The sequence below is a fragment of the Nomascus leucogenys genome, chromosome 9 (genome assembly GCF_006542625.1).
Source record: "Nomascus leucogenys isolate Asia chromosome 9, Asia_NLE_v1, whole genome shotgun sequence".
Taxonomy (NCBI): Eukaryota; Metazoa; Chordata; class Mammalia; order Primates; family Hylobatidae; genus Nomascus; species Nomascus leucogenys.
In genome coordinates, this window is record NC_044389.1 from 77668433 (window position 1) to 77693607 (window position 25175).

Genomic DNA, 25175 nt, shown 5'->3' on the forward strand with positions numbered 1-25175 from the left:
AGTTAAGATGCCTGACTATGCTGGGTGTCTTTGTTAATAAGGATGATGAGATGTGATTTGAACAAATCCACCTTCAGCTCTTCAGCTTGGCTCTAAGTCTATAGTGGTGAAACCTACATAGGTCTGGAAAGGAGCGGCTAGGAAGGAGGAAATGAGTCCTGCCTTTCCTGACTCTTCCTCCTGTTCCACATTCCTCTCCGTCCACCCTCCCAGCCTTCAAACTCACCATGTTCTAGAGTTCTCTGGTGGACTGGAATGTTCAAGATGAGTTTGGAGCACCACTGGAAAAAAAACAGGCTCTTACCAAACATGTACCAAAGCACTGCAAAGGAGGGACAGAGCACTATTTCTTAAGTGTAAAAGCCATTTAAGTATAATCTCTGGGCCGGGCACTGTGGCTCACATCTGTAATCCTGGCACTTTGGCAGGCTGAGGCGGGTAGATCACTTGAGTCCAGAAGTTCGAGACCAGCCTGGCCAATATGGTGAAAACCCATCTCTATTAAAAAATACAAACAATAGCCTAGTTTGTTGGTGCACGCCTGTATTCCCACCTACTCAGGAGATTGATGCACGAGAATTGCTTGAACCCGGAAGGTGGAGGTTGCAATGAGCCAGGATCATGCCACTGCACTCGACAGACCGAGACCATGTCTCAAAACAAACAAACAGCAACAACAACAACAACAACAACAAAAACACATTTGGCTCATTGGTTTTGTGTCTGGTTACTAAAATGTTAAATAATATATATGTTTTCCAGCAAGCTGTGCAGAAAGCTTTATGAGATGCTGGAGCTCTGTTATTGTGGGCTTTTGGTGTTACTTGATATCTCTTCACTGAGGATTTCTTATGAAGTGAAATTGTACTTTTCAATAGGAAGACCAATAATTGATGTACCACAGGAGAAAGTTTTAGTGATGCTGTGCACAGGTCATTAATCTTGTTAAATGGTGCAATGTGATGCTATTACTGCAGCAGACAGCTATGATTTAGGAATAACTGTTTGTTTGCATAGTGTGGAATTAGATAAAAGATTTAAACTTATCAAGTGTTATAAACAATCTAGGAGTATTGAGTGGAATACAGACTCCCTGGGTATTTTTATGTTTGCTTAACACTAACTTCAAAGACACCTTTCTACAATCCGCAGAACCACCTGCTTGTTTCTATCACAAAGAAGACATGAACATCTGTTTTAGTCGTATGTAATTTTGCATGAAAAAAGCTTACAGAATTTTACTTCTACATGGTTTTAAGGGTACCTTTTAAAAATATATTCAAACTTAATGAACCTAAAACTAAAAAGCTACATTGTTTCAGGTGCCAGCCTTGCAGGTGATACATTTTTCTAACATTTCTCTTCCTCAGTGTCTAAGGCAGATGGGGAAACTCATGACAGAATGCTGGGCTCACAATCCTGCATCAAGGCTGACAGCCCTGCGGGTTAAGAAAACACTTGCCAAAATGTCAGAGTCCCAGGACATTAAACTCTGATATGAGAGGAAAAGTAAGCATCTCTGCAGAAAGCCAACAGGTACTCTTCTGTTTGTGGGCATAGCAAAAGACATCAAATAAGCATCCACAGTACAAGCCTTGAACATCATCCTGCTTCCCAGTGGGTTCAGACCTCACCTCTCAGGGAGCGACCTGGACAAAGACAGAGAGGCTCCCAGAAGCAGAGATTGATCCATGTCTGTTTGTAGGAGGGAGAAACCGCTTGGGTAACTTGTTCAAGATATGATGCATGTTGCTTTCTAAGAAAGCCCTGTATTTTGGGATTGCCTTTTTTTTTCTTTTTAAGATGCTTTCATTTTGCCAAAATAAAACAGATAATGTGGATGGTTTAAGGGTTATAGTATTATAGTTTAAATAATAACAACAGAGTTCTTCCCAGGAACTCTGCTGGAAAGTAAATTAAAATACACGTCTTTCCATTGGTAAAATATTGTTGCACTCTGCGAACCAATAGACAGTCTAAGTTGGAGGACATAGAACGGAACTCATCTTAAACATACTCCCCACCCCGCCTTTGCCTCCTCAGACCACTTTGGCCATCCCTGCATTTGGGGCCGCTACGGTAATGTGAATGCACTGGGTACAAACACCACCTGTCTAGGATCACATTTGGAATTCCTGCAGGTGGCCTTTTGCAGCTTCAGGCAATATGGAACAAATGAAGGTTTATGTGACTCTAATAGAAGTAATTGTTGATAGGTGTTCTTCAGAACCACTTCTGTTTCTGATTGTGTTAGACATCTCTTTCATGGTAAAATCCTTTTCATTAAACACAAAGAAAGCTTTTTTTTTTTTAATGTGCAGAAGATTGACCTGTGCATGGTTTTGATCTCTCAATCGAAGGATCAATATGAAATAAAATTGTCATGAGCTGTGTTGAAGACAGGTGCTTTAAAATAGAGGTAATTTGCTCTTGTGTTGTAAGAGGAACATGTCAACAAAGATAGGGAATGAGGGTGTGCAGATGGCTTGTATCTTATATATGCAAAGGAGCCAATCTCAGAAGCACAAAGAAAAAAGTGTGCGTACCTTATTTTGTATAGATAAAGATGATGTCTTTTTGTTATTGTCTGTCTGTTTTGTATGTGTCTGAGATAAGGGATAGAGAGGAAACATCCGTCAGGCTAATTTAACTATATTTTATTTTAAAAATAGAGAAACATAACCTCTAGATGGGACAGCAGAGGAGAGTTAGTGGATGCCAGAAAATATTATGGGCTGCTGTGTTTTGTTCTAAAATCAATATGGATGGAGCATGTATATCTTAGGTGATCATTTCACATCTTAGGAATGCCTACTCATTTTATTTTATTCTAGTGATGCTCAATTCACTATTTAATTTATTATATTTTATCTTCTGTGGCACTTATACAAAATATCTCTTCACCTACTCAGTTCTACAGGGTTTTAACTTTGGAGCAACATGAATAAAATCATCGAGAAGGCCAATATTGTTTAGCAACATGAATATGATACAGCTTAAAGTTGTACACATCCTGCTCAACTTTATTCATGTGCATTTCCTTTCTGTGGTTTTCTTTTGCTGCTTAGAAATTCTGTAGTGGTTAGTGGTTAGTAAAGAATTTGAAAGTACTTTCCCCTTGCTGTTTTTTTTTTTTTAAGACATTCCTCCCAGAATACTCCAGGGGGCAGTGTTTTATAACACATTTTCCCCATTGGGTGATTGAAGGGTGGAGGATTTTTGAAAATTTGACAGCTACATGAAACATGAGAAAACTTTTTCCTCACTTCTGAAGTCGGTTTGCAGCTGGTAACCTGTTCATCCAGAAAACATTCTAAAGCAATGAGAGTTTGTGAGCTGTGCTTACAGTTTGGGAGAATCATGAAGATTCTTTCTATATTTTGCATTTACTTCTCAGTGCTTCATAGCCGCATTTTGTTTGTAACTAAGACAGAAGAATTTCATAATCCTTGAATTTGAAAAAAAAAATTGTGTTTTTAAAGAGTGAAAACAGTTGGTTCCAAGTAGAACTGTAATCAGAATGCTGCTTTAACTGATATTAAAAATAACCTCAATAATAATGTAAAGGTTCCTTTCTCTTGTGTCAGTTATATTCTTAGGGATAGCCTAGAAGGAATATATGGTTAGAACTAAGTGTGACTAATCATCTGAGCCTTGAAGAGAAACTTCAGTGCCTCTAAACAGATCATCTACAAAACAACAGGTAAACATTTATGCCAGTTAAGTGGGACATGTTTTTGTTTCTTGGGTTTTTCCTAAATTTAAGTGAGGTTGGGCTTACCTTGTAGATAAAATTATGTTTTCTTATTGGTAAATACTTGAACGTGGATAACTTCAAATCAGAATATTTTGTGAGGAGGAGATGATTTGAAATTAAGCTAGATTTCTAGGGAGGTGTTGGTTCCAATGAAGGATGGGAAGAAATTAAAATAGTCTTCAAACTTCTTCCTTATTATATTTGGTTGCTTTGGAAAAGATTGGTCCTAGTCCTCAATCTAATTTATTCACCATTAATATTTTAAAAACATTCCTGAGATACTTAAAAAGACCCACTTAGCGATTATAGCCGCTCAATGAAACAAGAATTTATTTATGCATAGATTTTTCTCTGTATCTTACCAAAATCCACTTTACTTAGATAACGCTAAATTGTTCTTAAAGACTACTCATTTCCCAATAATCCTTTATGATTTCAAAATTTCTAGCGGCTCAGAAGTGAATTTTATTTTGTCTTTCACTTGAATAAATGAGAATCCAGAAATTAATAATGTCGTTTATTGCTTACTGCCACGACTATTTCAAAGACTACGAAGAGTTTCTTCTAACCCCTCCCTCTCAAAGGAATCCTAAATTATTAGTTGTTAGATAAGTTTTGTATGCTAAGATATTCAGGTTTATAGTTTACGTGTATATATATATAAATATATATGTATATATAAATATTATGTTCAGTTTGGAGTCTGGCACAACTCCATTATGTGGATTAGAGAGTAAGATATTATGGATGATAAAGTACTAAATGAAACATAATATTTATTTATAAAAGTATGTAGATTGTTAAATCACAAAAAGAGTGCTATGAACATTATGTATGAGGAAACAGGCCTTTGACCTCCTGGAAAGCACTGCTCAAAAGTCATTAGTGCCCATTTTTGAATTCCCCAAACAGAAAGCTTCTTAGAAAACATGCTGAGATTTTATTTACAGGGAATTCTTTGACACATTTCAATTGGTATGTAGTCAAGTATAGCAAGTACTTAATAATGACTGAATTTCATGTTCCTACAGTCATGCATATTCATTAGAAGTTTTATGTTGTTGGTCTGATCTGATTCTTCTTTGTTTGTGGGTGGAACGGCACTGAGAGAATTACAGTTTTTTAAACTTGAACATGTTCAGTAGTTATATTGCCTTAGAAAACCCAGACACATAGCATTGGAAATGAAAGAAATGGCATCAGAAGTGACTTAATTTAGCAATTGTGATTCCTCTTGTAAAACAAAACAGAAAAAACAATGCCATATTTTTTGGAGAAAAATTGGCAATATAGGGGTTTCGTTGTCTGTTTCACAAGAAGACTCATTTGTTCTTTTGGGGGAACCAGTGCCTTACAGATTTTGTATATACTGTAATCATTCAGGACTAGGGAACAAACAATTGTATTGTATTTGTTACAGATTGTATATGGCTTTGTTTTAACATTCCCCTAAATAAAATGGCTTCATTCTCCCCTTGGAAAAAAAACATGACTGTTATGTTATAGTCGTGCTTGCTTGCTTATTTATTTATTTATTTATTTATTGTCTTTGAAAATATCACATTGTAGCAGGTGGAAAGGCACCACGAAGGAGGCAGATGCAGGTAAGTTTTTCACATTTCATGGCAGGAGGACAAGAGAAATGGTCTGATGGCTTCTACTTTCTTTGTGAAGGAAACACAGTCATCTACTGAGAGTGAGGGGAAAGGCAGGGAAGTCAGTGGTTTAAGAGAAGTGAAGAAGGTTTAAAATTGCACTGGAAAATTACAGCTTGCTGGGGAAAAAGCCAGATGATTACGGGCAACTCTGAGGGCCAGGTTAGGCTTCATGAAGCTGACTGTGGCACAGTGGCCAAGCGTAGACTCGGGGCTGCTAGGTGGCCTGTTGGTATGAATCCAGCTTCCCTCCCTCCCTCAGTTGTGTGACTGGGCACGTTCTGACCTCTCAAAGACTCAGTTTCTTCCCCTTGAAGATGAGAATGGTGTTAATATCCACTATCTGGAGTTGTTCTGAAGATGAAATGACATAATCCATGCACCAAGCATGTGGTAAGTGCTCAACTGTAGTATTAACAGAAATTCATAGTGCCACTTTTCTTGTGGTTTATGATTTTATCTTTCTGTCAGCAACCCAAATACAGGTATAGAGACAACAAAGACAGGATTCATTCAGGGTACTAGTTTATCATGCAAATGGCAGCAACAGGTCATGGAAAGTAAGAATTATTACTATCAAGGGGCTGATGGGCCAGAGGAGGGAAGGAATTAATTAGAGGAGCTAACAGACCAAAAACACAAAAACAAAAAAACCCAGGTCCCAGGACAGGGAATCCTGATGGGGCGGTGGTGGTATCTCCACAGTTACTGAGAGAGGGGCTGTGGTCAGATTTCAAAAGAGTGTGATCGCAGGAGTTGAAAGGGGCCGGGCAGAGACCAAACTAGACCCGTGGCGGTCAAGAGATCTTTATTGGAGGTATCGAGTGGCACCACGCAAGGAGAAGGAAAAGAAGAGAGAGAGGGCTGCTGGTGTGCTGGGTTTTATATCCCTTGGGCCTATGTGAATTGGGCTAGGGGCGGGCCCAAGGGAAGGCGGGAGATGCTTCTTTCTGATTGGCCCTCCTTTGGCGGGTTCAGACTGCTCGGTCAAGGAGGGGAGAAGAACCTGGAACCGGCCCCATCTTAAGGTACGGCACCATTTTAAGATACCCCATGTTACCTAACATTTCTCCCTTTTTGTTTTCTTAAATGGGGGAAAATGGGTGTCGTGGTTCATCTGGCTGCTTCCTGCTGAGTGGCGGCGCTGTGGGGAGGGGGCACAGGGAGAAATGTCAGGGTTGTGCGTGGGGTACAGTATGAGTATGAGGCCAAGCAGTAGGGCGCTATACATGAAGACTTCGTTAGACATGACGTCCATGATAATATAGGTAGGGGGTGTGTTTGTTGATGTGGGAGCCAGACGGCGAAGGGGAACATGTGGAAGAGAGGGTCCCAGCCATTTTCTATCATAGTGAGAATAGGGCTGGGAAGAGGGCCCACCGGCGGAGGCAAGTGTAAAGATGTGAGAGGCGGAAAGCCAGAGAAGAGGACTTAGGAGATGCATGAGAGCGGGGTGTAAGCAGTTTGGTTCTTCGTGTGGTCCGGGTTGGTAGCCGGTTTCAACCTGGAAATGTGAAGCCAAGGAGTTAGACGTCCTGGTGATTCTTGGAGTCTAGCGGCCGTGGGAGTGCAGAGTATAATTTGGAGAGGCCCTTTCCACTTAGGGACTAGGGAGACAGATGTAGTAGGGCTGGGTGGAGAGTAAAACACCCACTCCCCTGGTTTAAGGGGAAAGGACTGGTGACTGCAGGTAGTATCGGGCAACAGGCACTCCTGTCGCTTCCACAGCTCACACCGGATGAAGGACAGGAGGGGATAGCTAATGTGTTGTGGGACCTTCCAAGAGGTGGGACTGATACCTAGTGGGAGTGCAGGTCGGCCATACATGATCTTGAAGGGAGACAGAAGGGTAGGCTTTTTTGGGAGCACCCAGAATTTGAACAGGGCTGTAGGTAGTAATTTTACCCAATCTAGGTGTAATTCTAGGGTGAGTTTGGTTAGGGTTTCTTTAAGGGTACGGTTAGTCCGCTCGACTTTTCCGGAGGACTGAGGGTGGTAGGGGATGTGGAAGTGCCAAGGAATGTTGAGGGCAGTTGCTATGTTTTGAGACATTTGGGAGGTGAACTCGGGGCCATTGTCAGTTTGGAGGGAAGAGGGGATTCCAAACTGCGGGATAATTTCAGATAGTAGGATGGAAGCAACTGTACTTGCCCTCTTTTTGGTAGTTGGGAAGGCTTCAACCCATCCGGAAAAGGTGTCAACTAGGACTAGAAGGTAGTTGAGTTCTTGATCGAGGGCATATGAGTGAAGTCAAGTTGCCAATCGCTCCCTGGGGTGTGACCCCTAGCCTAGTGAGTTGGGAAAGGCCCTGGCCTAAAAGGGGTTTGTGGATTTGTACGCTGACAGATGGCACATGTGGCTGTGAGTTGCTGGAAACTGTGAGAAAAAATGTGGCCTGAGAGGGAGCAAGATAAGGGAGGAGTGGCCCTGGGGCGAATGGTTTGACCTCCAACCCCGACTATAGGAGATCTAAAAAGGGAAGTGGCACCCCAAAACTCTCGCAAGACCAAGAAAGTAGCCCCAGCATCAAGGAGGAAGATGACGGGATGCCCTTCCACCATTAAGAGACTGGGCTCCTGTGAAGTGACGATCTGAGTTGGGAAAGGAGTCCCAAGGCCCCGTCAGTCTTCAGTGGCCAGTCCTAGAAGATCAGGGTTTGGGCTGAGGGTGGACCCGGCCCCCCTTCAGGGACCGGGGCAATCCACGGCGCAATGGCCAGGCTGGTGGCATTTTGGAGAGGGCCGGCTGGGGGGCCTGGGATTTGGGCACTCTTGGACCCAATGTCCTTCCTTACCGCATTTAAAACAGGGCCCAGGTGGCTGACGTTGAGGGTGGGTGGAGGGCGATTTACGGCCGTGTGACCCTGTGGCGGACCGAGGAGAGGCTTGGAGAGCTTGAGCCAACATTTGGTACTTTTGTCTCCTGGCCTTCTCATCTCGGTTGTGATAAACGTTGAATGCTGTTGCTAAGATCTCGATCTGTGGAGTGAAGGGGCCTCTGTCTAACTTTTTAAGTTTGGCCCTGATGTCAGGAAAGCTCTGTGCAAAAAAATGAGACAGGAGGAGCTGCCTGCCGTCAGGGGCCTCTGGGTCTATGTTGGTGTATTGCTGGAGCGCCCGTGTAAGGCAGTCAAGGAAAGCAGACGGGTTTTCATATTTTTCTTGTACTATTTCATGGAGTTTTTCAAAATTAACAGCCTTTTGGGCTGCCTTGCACAGTCCAGTTATTAGGCAGGTGGCGAAGTGGTCTCTGGTGGCAATGCCATTTGGGGTGTTATAGTCCCAATTAGGCTCTTGTTCGGGGACTGCCTGTGCACCTAGTGGTAGGGCGGGGGTTGTCTGATGGACCTCATCTGCATAGGTGCGGGCCTGCTCCCAGACCCGCTGGCGCTTTTCAGGGAGAAGGGTGTTAGAGAGGATCATGTAGATATCGTGGAAAGTGAGACTATAAGCTTGTAGGAGATAATGAAACTTTTTGATGTAGGAGGCGGAGTTAGAGGTATAAGAGCCTAAGCGTTTTTCAATTTGAGACAAATCGGCCATAGAGAAAGGAACATGGACACGGACAATGCCCTCCGCCCCCACAACCTCCCTGAGGGGGGCAAGGACGGGAAGGTGTGACCTGGAACGGGTAGTGGGAGGGCTAAAAGACGGGGAGGAAGAGGTTGAGGGTGAAGGCAATGAGGGGGGAGGTACCGAAGAGGGGGCAGGGGTGTGGGGGGGTTGGGCAGCTACCGGTTGAGCGGTGACCGGAAGATGAGGTGGAGGGTGGTGGTATGGGGGGGGTTCGTCGGCCGGATCAAAGTCGGGAGCGGAAGGAGAGGTTGGTAGCTTGAGAGCAGCGATAAGGTGTTGCGGCTTGCAAGGGAGGCAGAGGTTGGGTTTGTCCCGTAGAAGAAAGAAGCCATGAACGTAGGGGATCTCTGCCCATTTTCCTGTTCGCTCACAATAGTTGTAGAGATCCCAGAGAAGGTTGGGATCAAAGGACCCATAAGTGGGCCATCTGTTTTGGTTGTCTAGGGGGTAGGTGGGCCAGTTTTGAGTGCACAATTTAATGAGGCGTGTAGGTTTGAGATCAGCAGCCAAACCAAGGGCTGATAAGTTATTTAAAAGGCATTGTAAGGGAGAGTCGGCCGGCAGGGATGCAGAGGCTCCCATTATGAGAAGAGGGGGTTTACGGAAATATATGGCAAAGGGCTGGGCAGGGCGTCCCCTACCAGCTGATGACCATGCTGTGAGTCAGACCCTTTGAGTCGGTTGTCACCGAAACGAAAGGACTGAGGGCCTCTAGGAGGCCGAGGGCCGTGGGCCACCTGGTACGAGGATTTTCAGAGTGACAAAGGGGAAGGGGCCCAGGCCTGGCGAGTGAGGAGGAAAAGGAGGGAACCCCGCTCCCTGGAGGCCGAGTCTAAAATAGGATTTACGGCAGCCGGGTGGGCGGCCGAGGCGGGAGCCAGTCGACTGGTGTCAGACACCGGAAGGGGAGACTTACCGAGATGAGGCTGGTGTTGGGTGTAGAGGTCGGCGAACAGGAAAATGAGCGAAGACCAGCCAGGGTCTGGACTGAGCCCAAAAGGGATCGGGGTCCCACCGAGGGGGGTGAGGAGTCCCGATCTGAGTCACGGCACCAATGAAAGGGGCCGGGCGGAGGCCAAACTACACCGGTCGCGGTCAAGAGATCTTCATTGGAGGTATCGAGTGGCACCACGCAAGGAGAAGGAAGAGAAGAGAGAGGGCTGCTGGTGTGCTGGGTTTTATATCCCTTGGGCCTACGTGGATTGGGCTAGGGGCGGGCCCAAGGGAAGGCGGGAGATGCTTCTTTCTGATTGGCCCTCCTTTGGCGGGTTCAGACAGTGCTCGGTCAAGGAGGGGAGAAGAACCCGGAACCGGCCCCATCTTAAGGTACGGCACCATTTTAAGATACCCCATGTTACCTAACAGGAGTGGGTGAATTTAGTTCATAGGCAACATTGTTGGTGATGAAAGAGGAACTCAAATCCTGGCCTTTACATTTGTTGTCTTCTTGGATTTTGAAGGTGGCAGTCTTGGGAGAGGAAGGTTGTGAGGCAAAATTCTCTAGTGCCACAGGAGAATGGGAAGGGGCGCAGGGAGTGAGAGGCAGAGAGGGGCTGGCCGGCTGAGCCGGGAGGCCTGACATGCAAAGCGTTGGGTTTTAATGCAATGATCTGGAATCAGCAGTGCTGTATGAGAAAGACCCCACCCGCCTCCCAGCTGTGGAGTATTTGAGATGTGGAAGGATGAGCCTATTGCTGCTGCCCCTGAATTGTCACCTCTGCGAAAGGGGAGGGAATGTGTTAGGGCTATTGTTCCAAGCATTGTGGACCCTGGAGGGCAGAATGAGAAGTTTGGTTTGTGAGGGGATCCATTGGAGATTGGATCAGGACCAGGGAAGCCCAAAATTGTCTGGGGAATGGAGAGTGCAGGAAGGTTTGCATCTGACACACAGAGAATGAAGAGTTTGGGTGAGATTGGTGGTGGTTAGCCAGCTGCACTTGTGTCAAAAGAGTGCATCCTGGCGCTGGGATTCAGACTGACCTGCTTAAATTCCACCATTTTCCACTTTTTTCATTCTTTGGAAGTACATAATCTGAGCCCGATCTTCCCACCTGTAAATTCCCACCTCTTTGCGCTCTTGTGAGGAACCAATAAGATGAGTGTCTGAAATATGTGAGGGCCCATGCCAGGTACATCACAGGTGCTCAATACTGCTCTTTCTCCTTTCTTTCTTTCTTTTCTTTCCTTCCTTTCTCTCTTTCCTCTGTTTTCTTTTCTTTTCTCTTTCTCTTTCTTTTCTTTCTTTCTCTTTCTTTCTTTCTCTTTCTTTCCTTCTCTTTCTCTCCTTTCTCTCTCTTTCCTCCCTTCCTTCCTTCCTTCTTTCCTTCCTTCCTTCCTTCCTTCCTTCCTTCCATCCATCCATCCATCCATCCATCCATCCATGCCTCCCTCCCTTCCCTTCTCTCTCTTTCTTCTTTTTCTTTCTTTTTTTTTTTTTGACAAGGTCTCATTCTGTCTTGCCCAGGCTGGAGTGCAGTGGCATAATCATAGCTCACTGCAGCCTCGATCTCCTGGGCTCAAGTGACTTTCCCATCTCAGCCTCCCAAGTAGCTGGGACTACAGGCATGCACCACCGTGGCTGGTTAATTTTATGTTTAATAGAGACAAGGCCTCACTATGTTTCCTAGGCTGGTCCAAAATTCCAGGGCTCAAGTGATCTCCCCATCTTAACCTTCCAAAGTTCTGGGATTACAGGCATGAGCCACTGTGCCTGGCCAATGCTGCTTTTTCTTCCTGCCATTAGTTTAGCAGGATCTACAATTAGCAACATATAAAACCAGCTGAGATTTGCTATTGGTACATCTCTCCCACCTTCTGTACACCCCACTTCTGTGTGTCATGGGCTCAAGTTAAACTTCGCAGAACTCACAGGCATACTGACAGTAAATCTCAGCTGAGGAAAAAAGGTTATTTTCTTGGCATTGGTCATTTTGTAAGTTGCAAGCTTGTTGTCTGCAGCAAAGTACAGATGACTGCACTCTCAGAAGTTTTGTCTCTGCAAAGTAATTTCTAATTTCTACCCTATGTTCTGATCTGAGCTTAGCTGTGGGGATCTCTGGGGCTGCTGAAGGTTCTTTGCTTGGCACCCATATGCTGGTACTGAGAGAGAGGAGCAGAGGGAGGCCAAGCTTCAGAACACTCCAGGGACCTCCACTGAGAGACAGGGGCTTAGATTGGGCCCTCAGTGAATAGTCTTTGAAAATGCTTGCATGCCATCCTAGGTAAGGCCTTCTCAGCAGGATTCTCAGCCACCAAAGCCTCTAATTAGGGGTTAGCAGTCTGGTAACAGGGCTGAGTCTTTGCCACCATGGGTTTTCTATGTAAAGTACAGTTTTTGTGTTTTATTGTTTTCATTGTATTTTCATTCTTTTATATGGAATTTGAATTCTCTAGCTCAGCTACAGCCCTTACGTCTCCCTTTGATTTTACCCAGGTTCCAGTTTATGTATTTCCATTACTTCCTTAGCCTTGGAAAAACATTTGAATTCGTGATCCCAGCATCGATTGTTTTAAGTCACTTTCTTCTAGCCCATGGCATGGACCAGTTTCTCAGTGCTGGGCAGTTGCTTACACCTTTCAGCCACCGAGGCTGAGGGGAGGGGTGGGGACAGGTGGCAGTCCATCTAAGGAAGTGTCTCCAGGTTGTTCTGTCATGGAGGACAGGGCTGTCTTTGATTCTGGTCCTCAGCTTCACAGCTGCTTCCCACCTCACAGCTGGAGCCCTTGGCTTGCTCGCCCTAAGGCAGTGGCCAGCAGTCCTGTACCAAGCTGAACTCCTCTGCTGGTAATTTCTCACCTTTCATTTCCTACCTATTAGTATAGTTGTTTGCAAACTTCATTTAAAATCAGATCTCTGGGGGCAGGGCTTGACACTCTATTTAGAAGCTCCCGCCCCAAGGAATTCTGCAGAAGTTCTAAGACATTGGTTCTCACCCTTAACTGCTCATTAGTACCATCCAGGAGCTTTTAACACCCAAGACTCAGGCTACCCCTAGACCACTTTCATCAGAATCTCTGGAGGTGTGACCCTGGCATTAGTTCTTAAGGCGTCTTAGGTCATTCCAATGTGCAGCTGATTTTTTAGTAGCACCATGCTAAAACCTCATCCTGTGCCTGCAGGAGGTTGTGATCACCATCCACGCAGGACCCAAAGCCTTTCTGTCCCACTGAAGAAACACGTGGCGGCTCTGAACATGCAGGAGAACCTTGTTATGAAGTGAAGGAGGCAGCACTTTGTTGCTTATAAATATAATTTATTACCTGTTTAAAAATTCTTTCTTACATTTTGTACATGTTGGCTGACAGAATAAATGCAGGCAATTTACAAACCAAGGGGACTGCAGGAAAAATCAGGATTGGCAGCCAGGGAGAGAAAAGAGGCACACCCGGAGCTGGTATCCCTCACCTCCACCACTCAGCAAGGCACCGGACAGATGTCCGGAGGGCACTCTGCCTCTGCCGGGGGTTTTTTAGAAAAGGAATTGCATAGAAGATACAGCAAGAGGGAACTCTACAACAACAAAAGTGTTCCATATCGGAAAAGCCAAGGTTGTCATGTTTTGTTTAAAAAAGAAAAACGACAAAGCACAAAACCTCAATCCGACCTTTCTGCAGTTGAACTGTTCCAAAGGGGACAGCAGGTGGATGACACTGCCTCTTCAACACGACTGCTGAGGATTTTTTCTCTGACAAACATTGGTGTCTTCTTTACAAAGAGCAAAGAGGAAGGTCACCAACTTGCTTCAGCTCAACATTAAACTCAACACATATAACACCGTGCCATCACACACACACAGTGATGTTCCCTGCAACTGGGCTCGATGCATTATGTCTGGAGGGCGAGGGCTGCGCTACCAATAGCAGGTCTAGGAAAGCATGAAGAAGAGAATGCAAATCACTTGTTCCACTTGTTCTGACTGCTGTACTTTTTCTTGTCCATGGCCTGGAGGAGTAGACATCTGAGTTTTTACCCCTACATGTACAGATGCCATTCGTTACTTTCAGAATAGAAAAGGCAAAGGTATTTTACACCAGCTGTAGATTTCTTGCTCTTATATGTCACTCTAAACAGGTTTGTTTTAACACTGAGAACCTATATAGCTCAGGTCCCGAGTCTCCGATGCTGCCTCCAGAGTGCTCAGGATCAGAGGCCAAAAGAGAGCCCATCAATCCTTGGGCTGCTGATCACCAAAACCTGCCTACAATTCATCTTCTAAACACCAGTACTGAGGGTTATTCCACCCCGGGTCAGTGCCATCAGTTTCTACAGCTGGTCTGATAGTACTTAGTCCAGTAGACCTTTGGAACTTAAAAATGACACACGATTTAGACATACTTGTAAAAGACCCTTAAATGGTATGACTTGCAATTTATATTTTTGTTGAAGGACAAATCTGAAATGGTATGTTAAAAGGCTGGCATTCAGTAGCAAATACTATGGCAGGTGGGCAGCTGACTATATCTCAGGGCAGCTTCCTTGTTTCTACTCAGAAGCTATTTGGGCCACAACTGTCATGATATTCTGCAGAGATTCCCAACCTGGGATTCCAGAAGATCTCTGGACAGGTCCCTTCAGTAGGCAAGCGTCTGAGTAGACAGCAGGCTGATGAAGAGCTGCTAATAATTGCTGGGCTTGCTGTGCCAGTACACTTGCGGAGTACCTGTTGGTTTGTCCTGCTGATGCCCCCCAACCATGCTAAATAGGTCTGAGGCACACATTACATTTGGTTGAATGAGCCCGTTAATACCCTACGGCAGATCAATACAATGAGGTGACCGGAAAACCTAGGAACCATGAACTCTTATGAAGACTGGCTGTTAAAGTAGCATTTATGAAAATGGGGTAAGCACAAGGCTGATAAAACTAAAGGATCTGGAAGCTCATTGCTAGACTTAGTCTGCAGAGAAAACCCACCCAGTGCTACACAAAGCCATCTCCCCACTTTTCAAAAATAGGTTTTGCACACTAGAATTCTGGAAATGACTTCATTTGGCTTCCTTGGCCTTTATGGATATGGGTTTACATAACATTGGTTACAATATATTTATTCCCCCTTATGCCTTATTCCATTAAAAAGAAATAGAGATGCAAAGGAAATCTTCCAAAGTGATCATTACAGCCAGAGATTATACAAATAGATATCTTAGGGTAGAGAAACATTACTTCGTTGCACAGAGGCAAAGTTCTAAAGATTTCAGTCAACACTAGCTCAGCAAGGTTAAATAATATATAAAAACAATACAAAAAGAAAAATAAAAACCAAAGAGTAATAGTTGGTCCTATGAGGCACTCGAGAGGTAAAAAAATGTTTTGTTAACTTGAGATAATAAAATATTTTCCTTATTAGATCTATAAAATCTAATGCTCATCAACCATTATCTTGAGCAATGATGTTCTGCTTCACAAAAGCTCCTCCATTCTCAAAGAAGATGGATAAAGTCCTATTTCATTTCAGCTGTGTTTCCATGGGCCCCCTCTCGTTCATTAGCCTTGGGCTTGCACTGAGTTCTCCACATGAAACTGATGACTTGTCCAGAACAACTGCCCAGCAAAAGCTAAGACTCATTCAACTTGAAGGCTTGAAAACCCAACAAGTAAACCTTTTCTACCTTCTTTATGCTTTCTTGCAGGTCCTTATATAGGTTTATATTTTCCTGGCCCCATAGGGGCAGACCTTATAGAGGCAAAGACCTTTGAATTCTGGGGAGATGATCACCTTATTAACTCCCTTCTGCATACGTGGATTACAGAGGAGTAAGCAGACCAAGAGCACAGCTGCTGTGATCCTGACAGAGACACACAGAAGGACACATGAGACAAGGGCCTTGTTGCTCTTCTCCAGGAGAAGTGAAAAGTCTTGATTCCACCCTCAAAACGTTGACTTTTCAGATATCTTACTTGTAGGAAAAAATACCTTAAAAAAATTACTGGTCGCACAGTTTCAGAGTGTCCTAAACTCAGTCCCCACGACTTTTTTCTCCTAAAAATCGCTCTACATTTTGATAGTTGAGAGACTTAAATCTATAAAATAGTATATATGAAAATGGCTAATGATTATGCAGTTTGATATTGAACACCTTACCCAAAAAGTTGTCCAGTTCTTGAAGAGCCTAACTTGCTCACAGCAGGATGGGAGTTTTCTGCATAGCAGAGGTGACTTCATTTGGAAAATGCCGTTTGTGAAACAGCTGTTAGCTGTGAGTACCTTGGTGTTACACAGATTTGTCATCACCATGCCAGTTATCAATTCTGAATCCAACTTCTGTTCCTTCCGGATACATTAAGGAAACTTGAAAGAGTGTGATAAGAAGAAAATAAAAACAGGATGAAACCTCTGCCTTTGGATTCCCAAATTCAGCAGAAAAGAAGCTGCTTTCTTCCCTTTGATTAACAACCCCAATTTTCTCTTCCCCAGACATAGTATTCCATTTGCATATATAAGACTTCTTTCTAAGCAGATACTTCTTACATTTCCAAAGATAAATATTAAGGAACTAAAAGGAGATTTAAAGTATACAAACCCCAATGAAAACCATAAATGTTAAAAATGACAACTCTTCAAAGACTGTTTCATATAGATTTTACATAGTTCTGTTACAAGAAGCAACTGAAGATATGTTGTGTATGAATGAGTTGATGTACTAGGCTCACAATGACCTAATATTGAGATGGGTGATGCAAATGAAAAAAAAGTGAGAATAGGAAAATTATAAATTTGAAGTGAAAATTTCCCCACATCTGTTTGTCATAAAGGTCCTTGAACTCTACGGGTTTTCATTCCCTTTGTCAAACACATTCTAGTGAATGTTAAACTCAGGTTAGATTGTGTTGTACACCACTAGATGGCAGCATGCACAAGTGATAGTTATTTTCTATCCAAATGAAGCCGGCCAAACTGCCTCTCCAGCGGTGTAGAAAGAAGCAGGATGTATCACATAGAATGGTTGATGAAGTGGCTTCCTATGAAATGAACTGTTACATCTGGACCTTCTAAGTTTGAAAGCAATCTAACAGCTATTACTTTACTCCAAAGGAGAAGGAAATCAGAATTTGTAGTGAAAATTATTTGGTATAAATAGTGTATGTATGGAAGTTGTCATTCACTTAATAGGAAACATTAAGAGTTCTGACAGATGAGTACCTCACTTTTCCCTTTTCTGGTGGTGGGAAGTTGAACCAAAAAAGCATCTGAAGTGAACCCCAAGGGTTCTCAATGACTTCAGTAAAACAATTCCTGTTTGTGTTCAATATTTCTGTGTTGGTGACTTTTTAGTCAAAGTTTTTAGTAACCGTTGTGGAACTGATTCATCTTCATAGCTACATAGTTGCTCCCCTCTAGTTTTCACTAGGCATAGAAGTTTCTTTGAGCATTCAGTTCAGATTCTAGTTCTTGATTTCCATAGATGATTCCACAACCCCAGTACTGATGCATAATCTTGACAAGTTTATTTCAAAATGTAGGACTGGACAATAGCTCTCTTTCTTCCTCCTCCTTTTAAAAAATGTATAACTAACTGCATGTATATATATTTGATTTTTAATTTAGAATACAGTTTTACTCATTGCTACAACCATCCACTGAACTTGTTTATAGTGCAATCTCTCCCTTCCCCAGTCAGTGTACAAATATTTTAAATATGGAAATCCTAATGCAGGGGGTGGGCTGAGAGAGATTTTATAGAATCTATGTCCAAAACAGAAGATAAGGAATAAAAAGCATGAAAGAACGAAGAGGCTCCATAGCAAGGTATCAGCAGTTCCTCAGGGATGAGGATGGCGGAGGCATCAAGTAAATCTCAAGATGCTACCAAAATAGGAGTGGAAACATGGAAAGATGGAAGAACATGTATAATTCAAATCTCTTCAGCAACTTGTGCCTCCAGCCTAAAAGTAAACCACAGTCATGTTCTAAAGGTTCCGATTCATACACATGTCTGTTTGTTCTTCAGTTTTGGTTTTGCTACGGGGCTTTGATTGATTCTTTAATCCCCACCTGCTGAATGAATTGAGTCCTTGTGTTAAAGAAAGAGCTTGTGATGGTCCCAAGGAAACATAATAGTTTACACAAAGTAGTGTGTTGACTAACATTTTGAAGGACAACAGTTTTTAAAGAGCTAACTAGACAGCCTTTATAAATGCTACTGAATATTATGACAGCAAAGATTAAGGGTGGGGTGGGGGGGTAGAAAAAAATGCACCAAGTTCCTACTGCCAGATAAACTTGTAGGAGTGGTCTAGCTATCAAGATGCCAAGACAATAATAAAACAGAATTTGCAACCAGTCAGGAAGGCTGGGGGCAGGGGCATCCCAAGAGAGGCTAAGAAAAATATAATAAAGGGTTGTCATCGCTCAGTGAACAGCATAATGCAATGATGCAGAGCGACTCAAGCCAAACAAACAACATCATAATGCTGGTTAGAATAATCATCTTCCATGTCAGAACTATTTGAAAGGCATTAAATAGCCTGGGCAAAAGACCAGCTGATGATTTTAAATGATGATCTAGGTCAGAGTCCATTGTGGTCTTCAGACTGATGAGTGAGACCGGAGGCATCATGGTGGAAGTTGAGCATTTCAGAACGTGGAGATGATCTAATCCCACCCCTTCACTTTCTAGTGAGGACACTGAGGTCCAGTGTGGTTAAATGACTTTCTCAAGGTGGCGCAACAAGACAGTGACAGACCCACATTGAGAACTGGTTTCCTGATCTCCAGTTTAGAGTCCATTCCTCCAACCACACTGCCTCTAGAGTAGAGCACCATAGGGAGTCGACGTGGGGCCACACAACGGCAATATTAAGTGAACTTAACAGAGAACACGTCTCCTTAAGACTCAGAGGAGGAAGAAGACCCTGCCTGAGCAAGCTGAAGGAACAGACTGACAAAGCCAGTCAGCATTTATCACCTTTCTGGGGTGGAATAAGGGAACGGTAAAAGGTCAAGGAAGCGATGCATGTTGAATTAAACTGATGACCACACCCACCTTGATAGGTGAAAAGGTGGGATGGGTCTAGTCAATACCCAAATACTAACAGTACTGCTAACAAAAATAGAAATTAAAAAAATCCTTTACCAGAATACCTGTAAATACTCAATAATAATAATACCTTTTAAAAAAGAAACACTTCATATTGCATATTACAGACACACATGTTGTGAAAAAATGCTTGTTTGTGGGGTTAAAAGTGAATCACTGTCTTCCCTGCAATGCTACAGCTTTATTCCCAAAGGGCACCAGAAGGGTCCCTCCAAGGAATAGGAGTCTTAGTTATTTCTTTTTTACACTTACTTAGATTCTTTCTCCACTTCCCTGATAACAAACAGTAACACTGGTTCTACAAGTTCTAGAAACAGAACACTGATGGGAGGATTATCTGAGACACTTGATGCACACGATTTGTAGCAAAAGTCTGTGATTTCTCTGTAAATTACTAATCTGAAATAGACACAACAAACCGTCCACAGCTTCAACTTCAAATGATTTGAACAAAAATAGAACGAGCCATGGACAGTGTCTGCATCCCTGTCCAATTTGATGTAAACAACATTTGTAGAAATTGGGTTTGTTAAGAAAGTTTATCCATATATCTGGATAGCAATAAAAAGCGTTTCCTAGGAAACTGTAAGATCCTGTACCACACAGCATACAGCCCAACTAAGAGGAAAATTAGGTTGATAGCTAAATTCAAGGTACAAATTTACACAACTTTTAACTCCCGTGATGATGTCCGAGGAAAGTGGGCATGTACATTGGCAGTTGTATCTGTTTTCCTTCTGGCTCCTGCTGCAGTCTTGCCTGTGAAGCGCATTGGTCTCGTCTGGATTTCCTCCTCAGCTGTGATTCCCCTGGACGGCCACAGACTCCCTGTGCATTTTTGTCCTTCATTTCCCCTTCCAGCATGGTGGTTAATACTGCCCTTCTGCTGCTAAGGACACCACCGTTTCATGTCTTCCCATTTCTTCCAAGACAGCTGCCAGCATGCTCAGGTTTCCATCTGGGAAGTTCTGTGCTTCCCAGAGATCCAGGATTACGCCAGTTGGGCTGGATTTGGTGGCAAAGTAATTCAAGTACCTGTAATTGGGAAAGAGAAAATGTGCTCAACAGTGTGACTTATGTATCTGTTTTTCCTCAGCTAAACCTTTCTGTCTCTCTACTTGTCTTTAAGTTTCCCGGTCCCATTGTGGTTGACAGTGAGCCATCCTAAATAACTAGCCCATGCTTAATTAGATCAGCCCCAGACAGGGGACATGATGTTTAACTTTGTGAACCTCACCTCTGAGTGAGATAATTTAAGAGACAAGATGTCTATGGGTCATATTCTAAATAGGAAATCAAGAGACTTGTGTTTTCTTTCTAGTCCAGGCTTGGATGATCTTTGACAGGTCATGCCACATGTTATGTTTGGTAGTGACGGTGACATTCCACAAAGTAGACGCTCCAGAGGTCTCTTTATAACTTAATATCAGTGCTATGTTGGCATGCTAATTATTCGTCAAACATTAGGTCCTGCTTAACTGCAGAGGAGGAGCAATAATTATGGTAGTGAATGGCTATATGATTTGGGGAATTTAGCCCATCAGCTTTGCAAAGTGGATCACAAAACTTGATACTTACCAATGCCAGATAAGCTCAGAATGTCTCTTAGCACTCTTTGCAAGCTGGTAGCACAAGGTACAAGGACAGAGCTTAATGCATATTTGCAAAATGAAAAATTAAATAGATGTGTGGATGGAAAAAAAAATGTTAACCCTGCGTCTAATAGTTATTGGACCTGGAGAGTGCTAACAGAAAGAAGCTAGTCTTGGGGCCTGACCATACCCACCTGTCCAGGTTCAGCTTATGGGCCAGCATCCTCCAGTCATGGCCTCTCGTCTGGGGGGCATCCAGGCTGCTACAGAGCTTCTGCCGGATAGGGAGAGGGATGCTGAAAGCACTGGGCCCCGTGACCGTGGTGATGGTGTTCGCAGGATCCAGCAGCGGCAAATCAATGCCAGTAGGTTCCTGTAGTTCAGGGACAGGAACAACACAGCATTATTTCTGAAGACAAAAGCAATCTCTATTGAACCAATCAACATAATGCCTTGCTTTGAGCGATAAGAAAAGAAGGAGTGTTATTCTTCTTCTTAGGAAGCATGGCTTCTTCTTAGCCTGAAAGTTGTGCATCACTAGATGTAACCTGGCTCAGAGATTTTGCATAGCCTCAGATTTGTGGGTCTTCGGTGAGGACTGGGCTGGATGGAAAGCTCTGGTGTGATTCGATAACAGCTTTACTAATGGGATTCTCCAGGCTGAGAGAGAAGAGAGGGAATATCAGCTCCTAAAGGTTTAAATTTCAGGAGAGGAAAATGTTCAAAAGGGCAGTGCTTTGGGAATGAATAGATCTGAGATTCAAGGCTTCTGGAAACAGCCTGACCTTGAGGGGAAAGTCCTGGGCAAATGCTCCAGTAGTTCTCCCGCTAAACTCCACAGAAGATGTCTCAGTTCTGCTTTTGTTGAATGAAATGGAACACAGCTCTCCTCTAAATGATACCAACTTAAGGCTAATTTCTTAGAAAATGGTAAACACAGTATATTATTGCTCTAGGGCAAGTTGTTAATGGCATCCTCCAATTGCTGTATATCCTTATTTTTTTAAATCGAATCTAATTTTAGTAGAGAAAACCATAAATTGGCTCTAAAGATAGTCTCAGCTCATAAAACAGCACAAATGCAAAATCTGAATTTCATCTGCAGGAGAAATTCTAATCATTTTCTGATCACTGCTGCTGGTTGGAAAAGCAAAAGCAAATGTTGCCTGGGAACTATTAAAGCAATAAAAGAAAATCTACTTAATCTACTATAAATGCCATCTCTCTCTTTTTAAAGTAGGTAACTTGTTGGTGTTCCTCACTAGTTGCCGGAGGATGAACTGGCCACACCCAGTTTCAGCCGTCATGAAGTGTTTGGTTCCTGCTGAGCGCTCAGCTCAGGGGCTCAACACCACCATCACGCAAAGCCCCCCCATATGCTGCCCTGCACTGCTTCAGTGGCCTCCCCAGCCGTGAATGCACTGGCACTGCAGGTGGTGAGGTTGCAACTGCCTGTGTGCCAATGTTGACTAGCAGTATGTTCCACATTCCAGGATCAGCAGCAAGTGCTCACTTCTAGGCTTATGCAATCCCATGGAACAGGGTCAATCCAGGGGTGTGGAGGGCATTTGAATTCTTTTTTTTTTTAATTTCACTTTAGGTTTTAGGGTACATGTGCACAATGTGCAGGTTTGTTACATATGTATCCATGTGCCATGTTGATTTCCTGCACCCATTAACTCGTCATTTATCATTAGGTATATCTCCTAATGCTGTCCCTCCCCCCTCCCCCAACCCCACAATAGTCCCTGGAGTGTGATGTTCCCCTTCCTGTGTCCATGAGTTCTCATTGTTCAATTCCCACCTATGAGTGAGAACATGCAGTGTTTGGTTTTTTGTCCTTGCGATAGTTTGCTGAGAATGATGTTTTCCAGTTTCATCCATGTCCCTACAGAGGACATGAACTCATCATTTTTTATGGCTGCATAGTATTCCATGGTGTATATGTGCCACATTTTCTTAATCCAGTCTATCCTTGTTGGACATTTGGGTTGGTTCCAAGTCTTTGCTATTGTGAATAGTGCCACAATAAACATACGTGTGCATGTGTCTTTATAGCAGCATGATTTATAGTCCTTTGGGTATATACCCAGTAATGGGATGGCTGGGTCAAATGGTATTTCTAGTTCTAGATCCCTGAGGAATCGCCACACTGACTTCCACAATGGTTGAACTAGTTTACAGTCCCACCAACAGTGTAAAAGTGTTCCTGTTTCTCCACATCCTCTCCAGCACCTGTTGTTTCCTGACTTTTTAATGATGGCCATTCTAACTGGTGTGAGATGGTATCTCACTGTGGTTTTGATTTGCATTTCTCTGATGGCCAGTGATGATGAGCATTTCTTCATGTGTTTTTTGGCTGCATAAATGTCTTCTTTTGAGAAGGGTCTGTTCATGTCCTTTGCCCACTTTTTGATGGGGTTGTTTGTTTTTTTCTTGTCAATTTGTTTGAGTTCATTGTAGATTCTGGATATTAGCCCTTTGTCAGATGAGTAGGTTGCAAAAATTTTCTCCCATTCTGTAGGTTGCCTGTTCACACTGATGGTAGTTTCTTTTGCTGTGCAGAAGCTCTTTAGTTTAATTAGATCCCATTTGTCAATTTTGGCTTTTGTTGCCATTGCTTTTGGTGTTTGTTTTAGACATGAAGTCCTTGCCCACTCGTATGTCCTGAATGGTATTGCCTAGGTTTTCTTGTAGGATTTTAATGGTTTTAGGTCTAACATTGAAGTCTTTAATCCATCTTGAATTAATTTTTGTATAAGGTGTCAGGAAGGGATCCAGTTTCAGCTTTCTACATATGGCTAGCCAGTTTTCCCAGCAGCATTTATTAAATATGGAATCCTTTCCCCATGGCTTGTTTTTGTCAGGTTTGTCAAAGATCAGATAGTTGTAGATATGTGGCATCATTTCTGAGGGCTCTGTTCTGTTCCATTGATCTATGTCTCTGTTGTGGTACCAGTACCATGCTGTTTTGGTTACTGTAGCCTTGTAGTATAGTTTGAAGTCAGGAAGCATGATGCCTCCAGCTTTGTTCTTTTGGCTTAGGATTGACTTGGTGATGCGGGCTCTTTTTTGGTTCCACATGAACTTTAAAGTAGTTTTTTCCAATTCTGTGAAGAAAGTCATTGGTAGCTTGATGGGGATGGCATTGAATCTATAAATTACCTTGGGCAGTATGGCCATTTTCACGATATCGATTCTTCCAACCCATGAGCATGGAATGTTCTTCCATTTGTTTGTATCCTCTTTTATTTCATTGAGCAGTGGTTTGTAGTTCTCCTTGAAGAGGTCCTTCACATCCCTTGTAAGTTGGATTCCTAGGTATTTTATTCTCTTTGAAGCAATTGTGAATGGGAGTTCACTCATGATTTGGCTGTCTGTCTGTGATTGGTGTACAAGAATGCTTGTGATTTTTGTACATTGATTTTGTATCCTGAGACTTTGCTGAAGTTGCTAATCAGCTTAAGGAAATTTTGGGCTGAGACAATGGGGTTTTCTAGATATACAATCATGTCATCTGCAAACAGGGACAATTTGACTTCCTCTTTTCCTAATTGAATACCCTTTATTTCCTTCTCCTGCCTGATTGCTGTGGCCAGAACTTCCAGCACTATGTTGAATAGGAGTGGTGAGAGAGGGCATCCCTGTCTTGTGCCAGTTTTCAGAGGGAATGCTTCCAGTTTTTGCCCATTCAATATGATATTGGCTGTGGGTTTGTCATAGATAGCTCTTATTGAGATACGTCCCATCAATACCTAATTTATTGAGAGTTTTTAGCATGAAGGATTGTTGAATTTTGTCAAAGGCCTTTTCTGCATCTATTGAGATAATCATGTGGTTTTTGTCTTTGGTTCTGTTTATATGCTGGATTACATTTATTGATTTGTGTATGTTGAACCAGCCTTGCATCCCAGGGATGAAGCCCACTTGTTCATGGTGGATAAGCTTTTTGATGTGCTGCTGGATTCGGTTTGCCAGTATTTTATTGAGGACTTTTGCATCAATGTTCATCAAGGATATTGGTCTGAAATTCTCTTTTTTGGTTATGTCTCTTTTTTGGTATCAGGACGATGCTGGCCTCATAAAATGTGTTAGGGAGGATTCCCTCTTTTTCTATTGATTGGAATAGTTTCAGAAGGAATGGTACCAGTTCCTCCTTGTACCTCTGGTAGAATTCGGCTATGAATCCATCAGGTCCTGGACTCTTTTTGGTTGGTAAGCTATTGATTATTGCCACAACTTCGGAACCTGTTATTGGTCTATTCAGAGATTCAACTTCTTCCTGGTTTAGTCTTGGGAGGGTGTATTTGTTGAGGAATTTATCCATTTCTTCTAGATTTTCTAGTTTATTTGCGTAGAGGTGTTTGTAGTATTCTCTGATGGTAGATTGTATTTCTGTGGGATCGGTGGTGATATCCCCTTTTTCATTTTTTATTGCATCTATTTGATTCTTCTCTCATTTCTTCTTTATTAGTCTTGCTAGCAGTCTATCAATTTTGTTGATCTTTTCAAAAAACCAGCTCCTGGATTCGTTAATTTTTTGAAGGGTTTTTTGTGT

The 25175-nt window shown here is 43.0% G+C and overlaps 3 protein-coding genes across 7 annotated transcripts in view; 1 reads left to right on the forward strand and 2 right to left on the reverse strand.

The window, feature by feature from the left end:
- Nucleotides 1-5244, forward strand: part of BMPR1B (bone morphogenetic protein receptor type 1B) — a 398101-nt gene extending 392857 nt beyond the window's left edge. For all 5 annotated transcript variants that reach the window (XM_030819142.1, XM_030819143.1, XM_003257521.3 and 2 more), the window contains one exon: nt 1371-5244. In XM_030819142.1, the coding sequence (XP_030675002.1) occupies nt 1371-1496 (126 nt within the window). In that variant the 3' untranslated portion in view covers nt 1497-5244. The remainder of the gene's footprint in view (nt 1-1370) is intronic.
- Nucleotides 5245-6472: 1228 nt separating this feature from the next.
- LOC115836664 (natural cytotoxicity triggering receptor 3 ligand 1-like) lies at nt 6473-9685 on the reverse strand. Its single transcript, XM_030818485.1, has 2 exons — nt 9147-9685; nt 6473-6916 (listed from the first exon to the last, which is right to left on the reverse strand). Exons 1-2 carry the CDS (start codon nt 9567-9569, stop codon nt 6473-6475), a joined length of 867 nt encoding a protein of 288 aa, XP_030674345.1. The 5' UTR covers nt 9570-9685.
- A 3534-nt stretch (nt 9686-13219) lies between these two features.
- The window catches only part of UNC5C (unc-5 netrin receptor C), a 400199-nt gene continuing 388243 nt past the window's right edge, over nt 13220-25175 (reverse strand). Inside the window, exons 15-16 of the mRNA XM_030819147.1 lie at nt 20812-20990; nt 13220-20060 (exon numbers count right to left, since the gene is read on the reverse strand). Coding sequence (XP_030675007.1) covers nt 19895-20060; nt 20812-20990 — 345 coding nt within the window. The 3' untranslated portion in view covers nt 13220-19894. The remainder of the gene's footprint in view (nt 20061-20811; nt 20991-25175) is intronic.

Bases quoted from the DNA above. Each gene is read 5' to 3' on its own strand.
- LOC115836664 (XM_030818485.1), bottom strand. From the start codon at position 9,569: ATGGGAGCCTCTGCATCCCTGCCGGCCGACTCTCCCTTACAATGCCTT. The intron at 6,917-9,146 runs GTAGCTGCCCAA...TCACATTTCCAG, and splicing joins TTCCGGTCACCGCTCAACCG to GTTGAAACCGGCTACCAACC.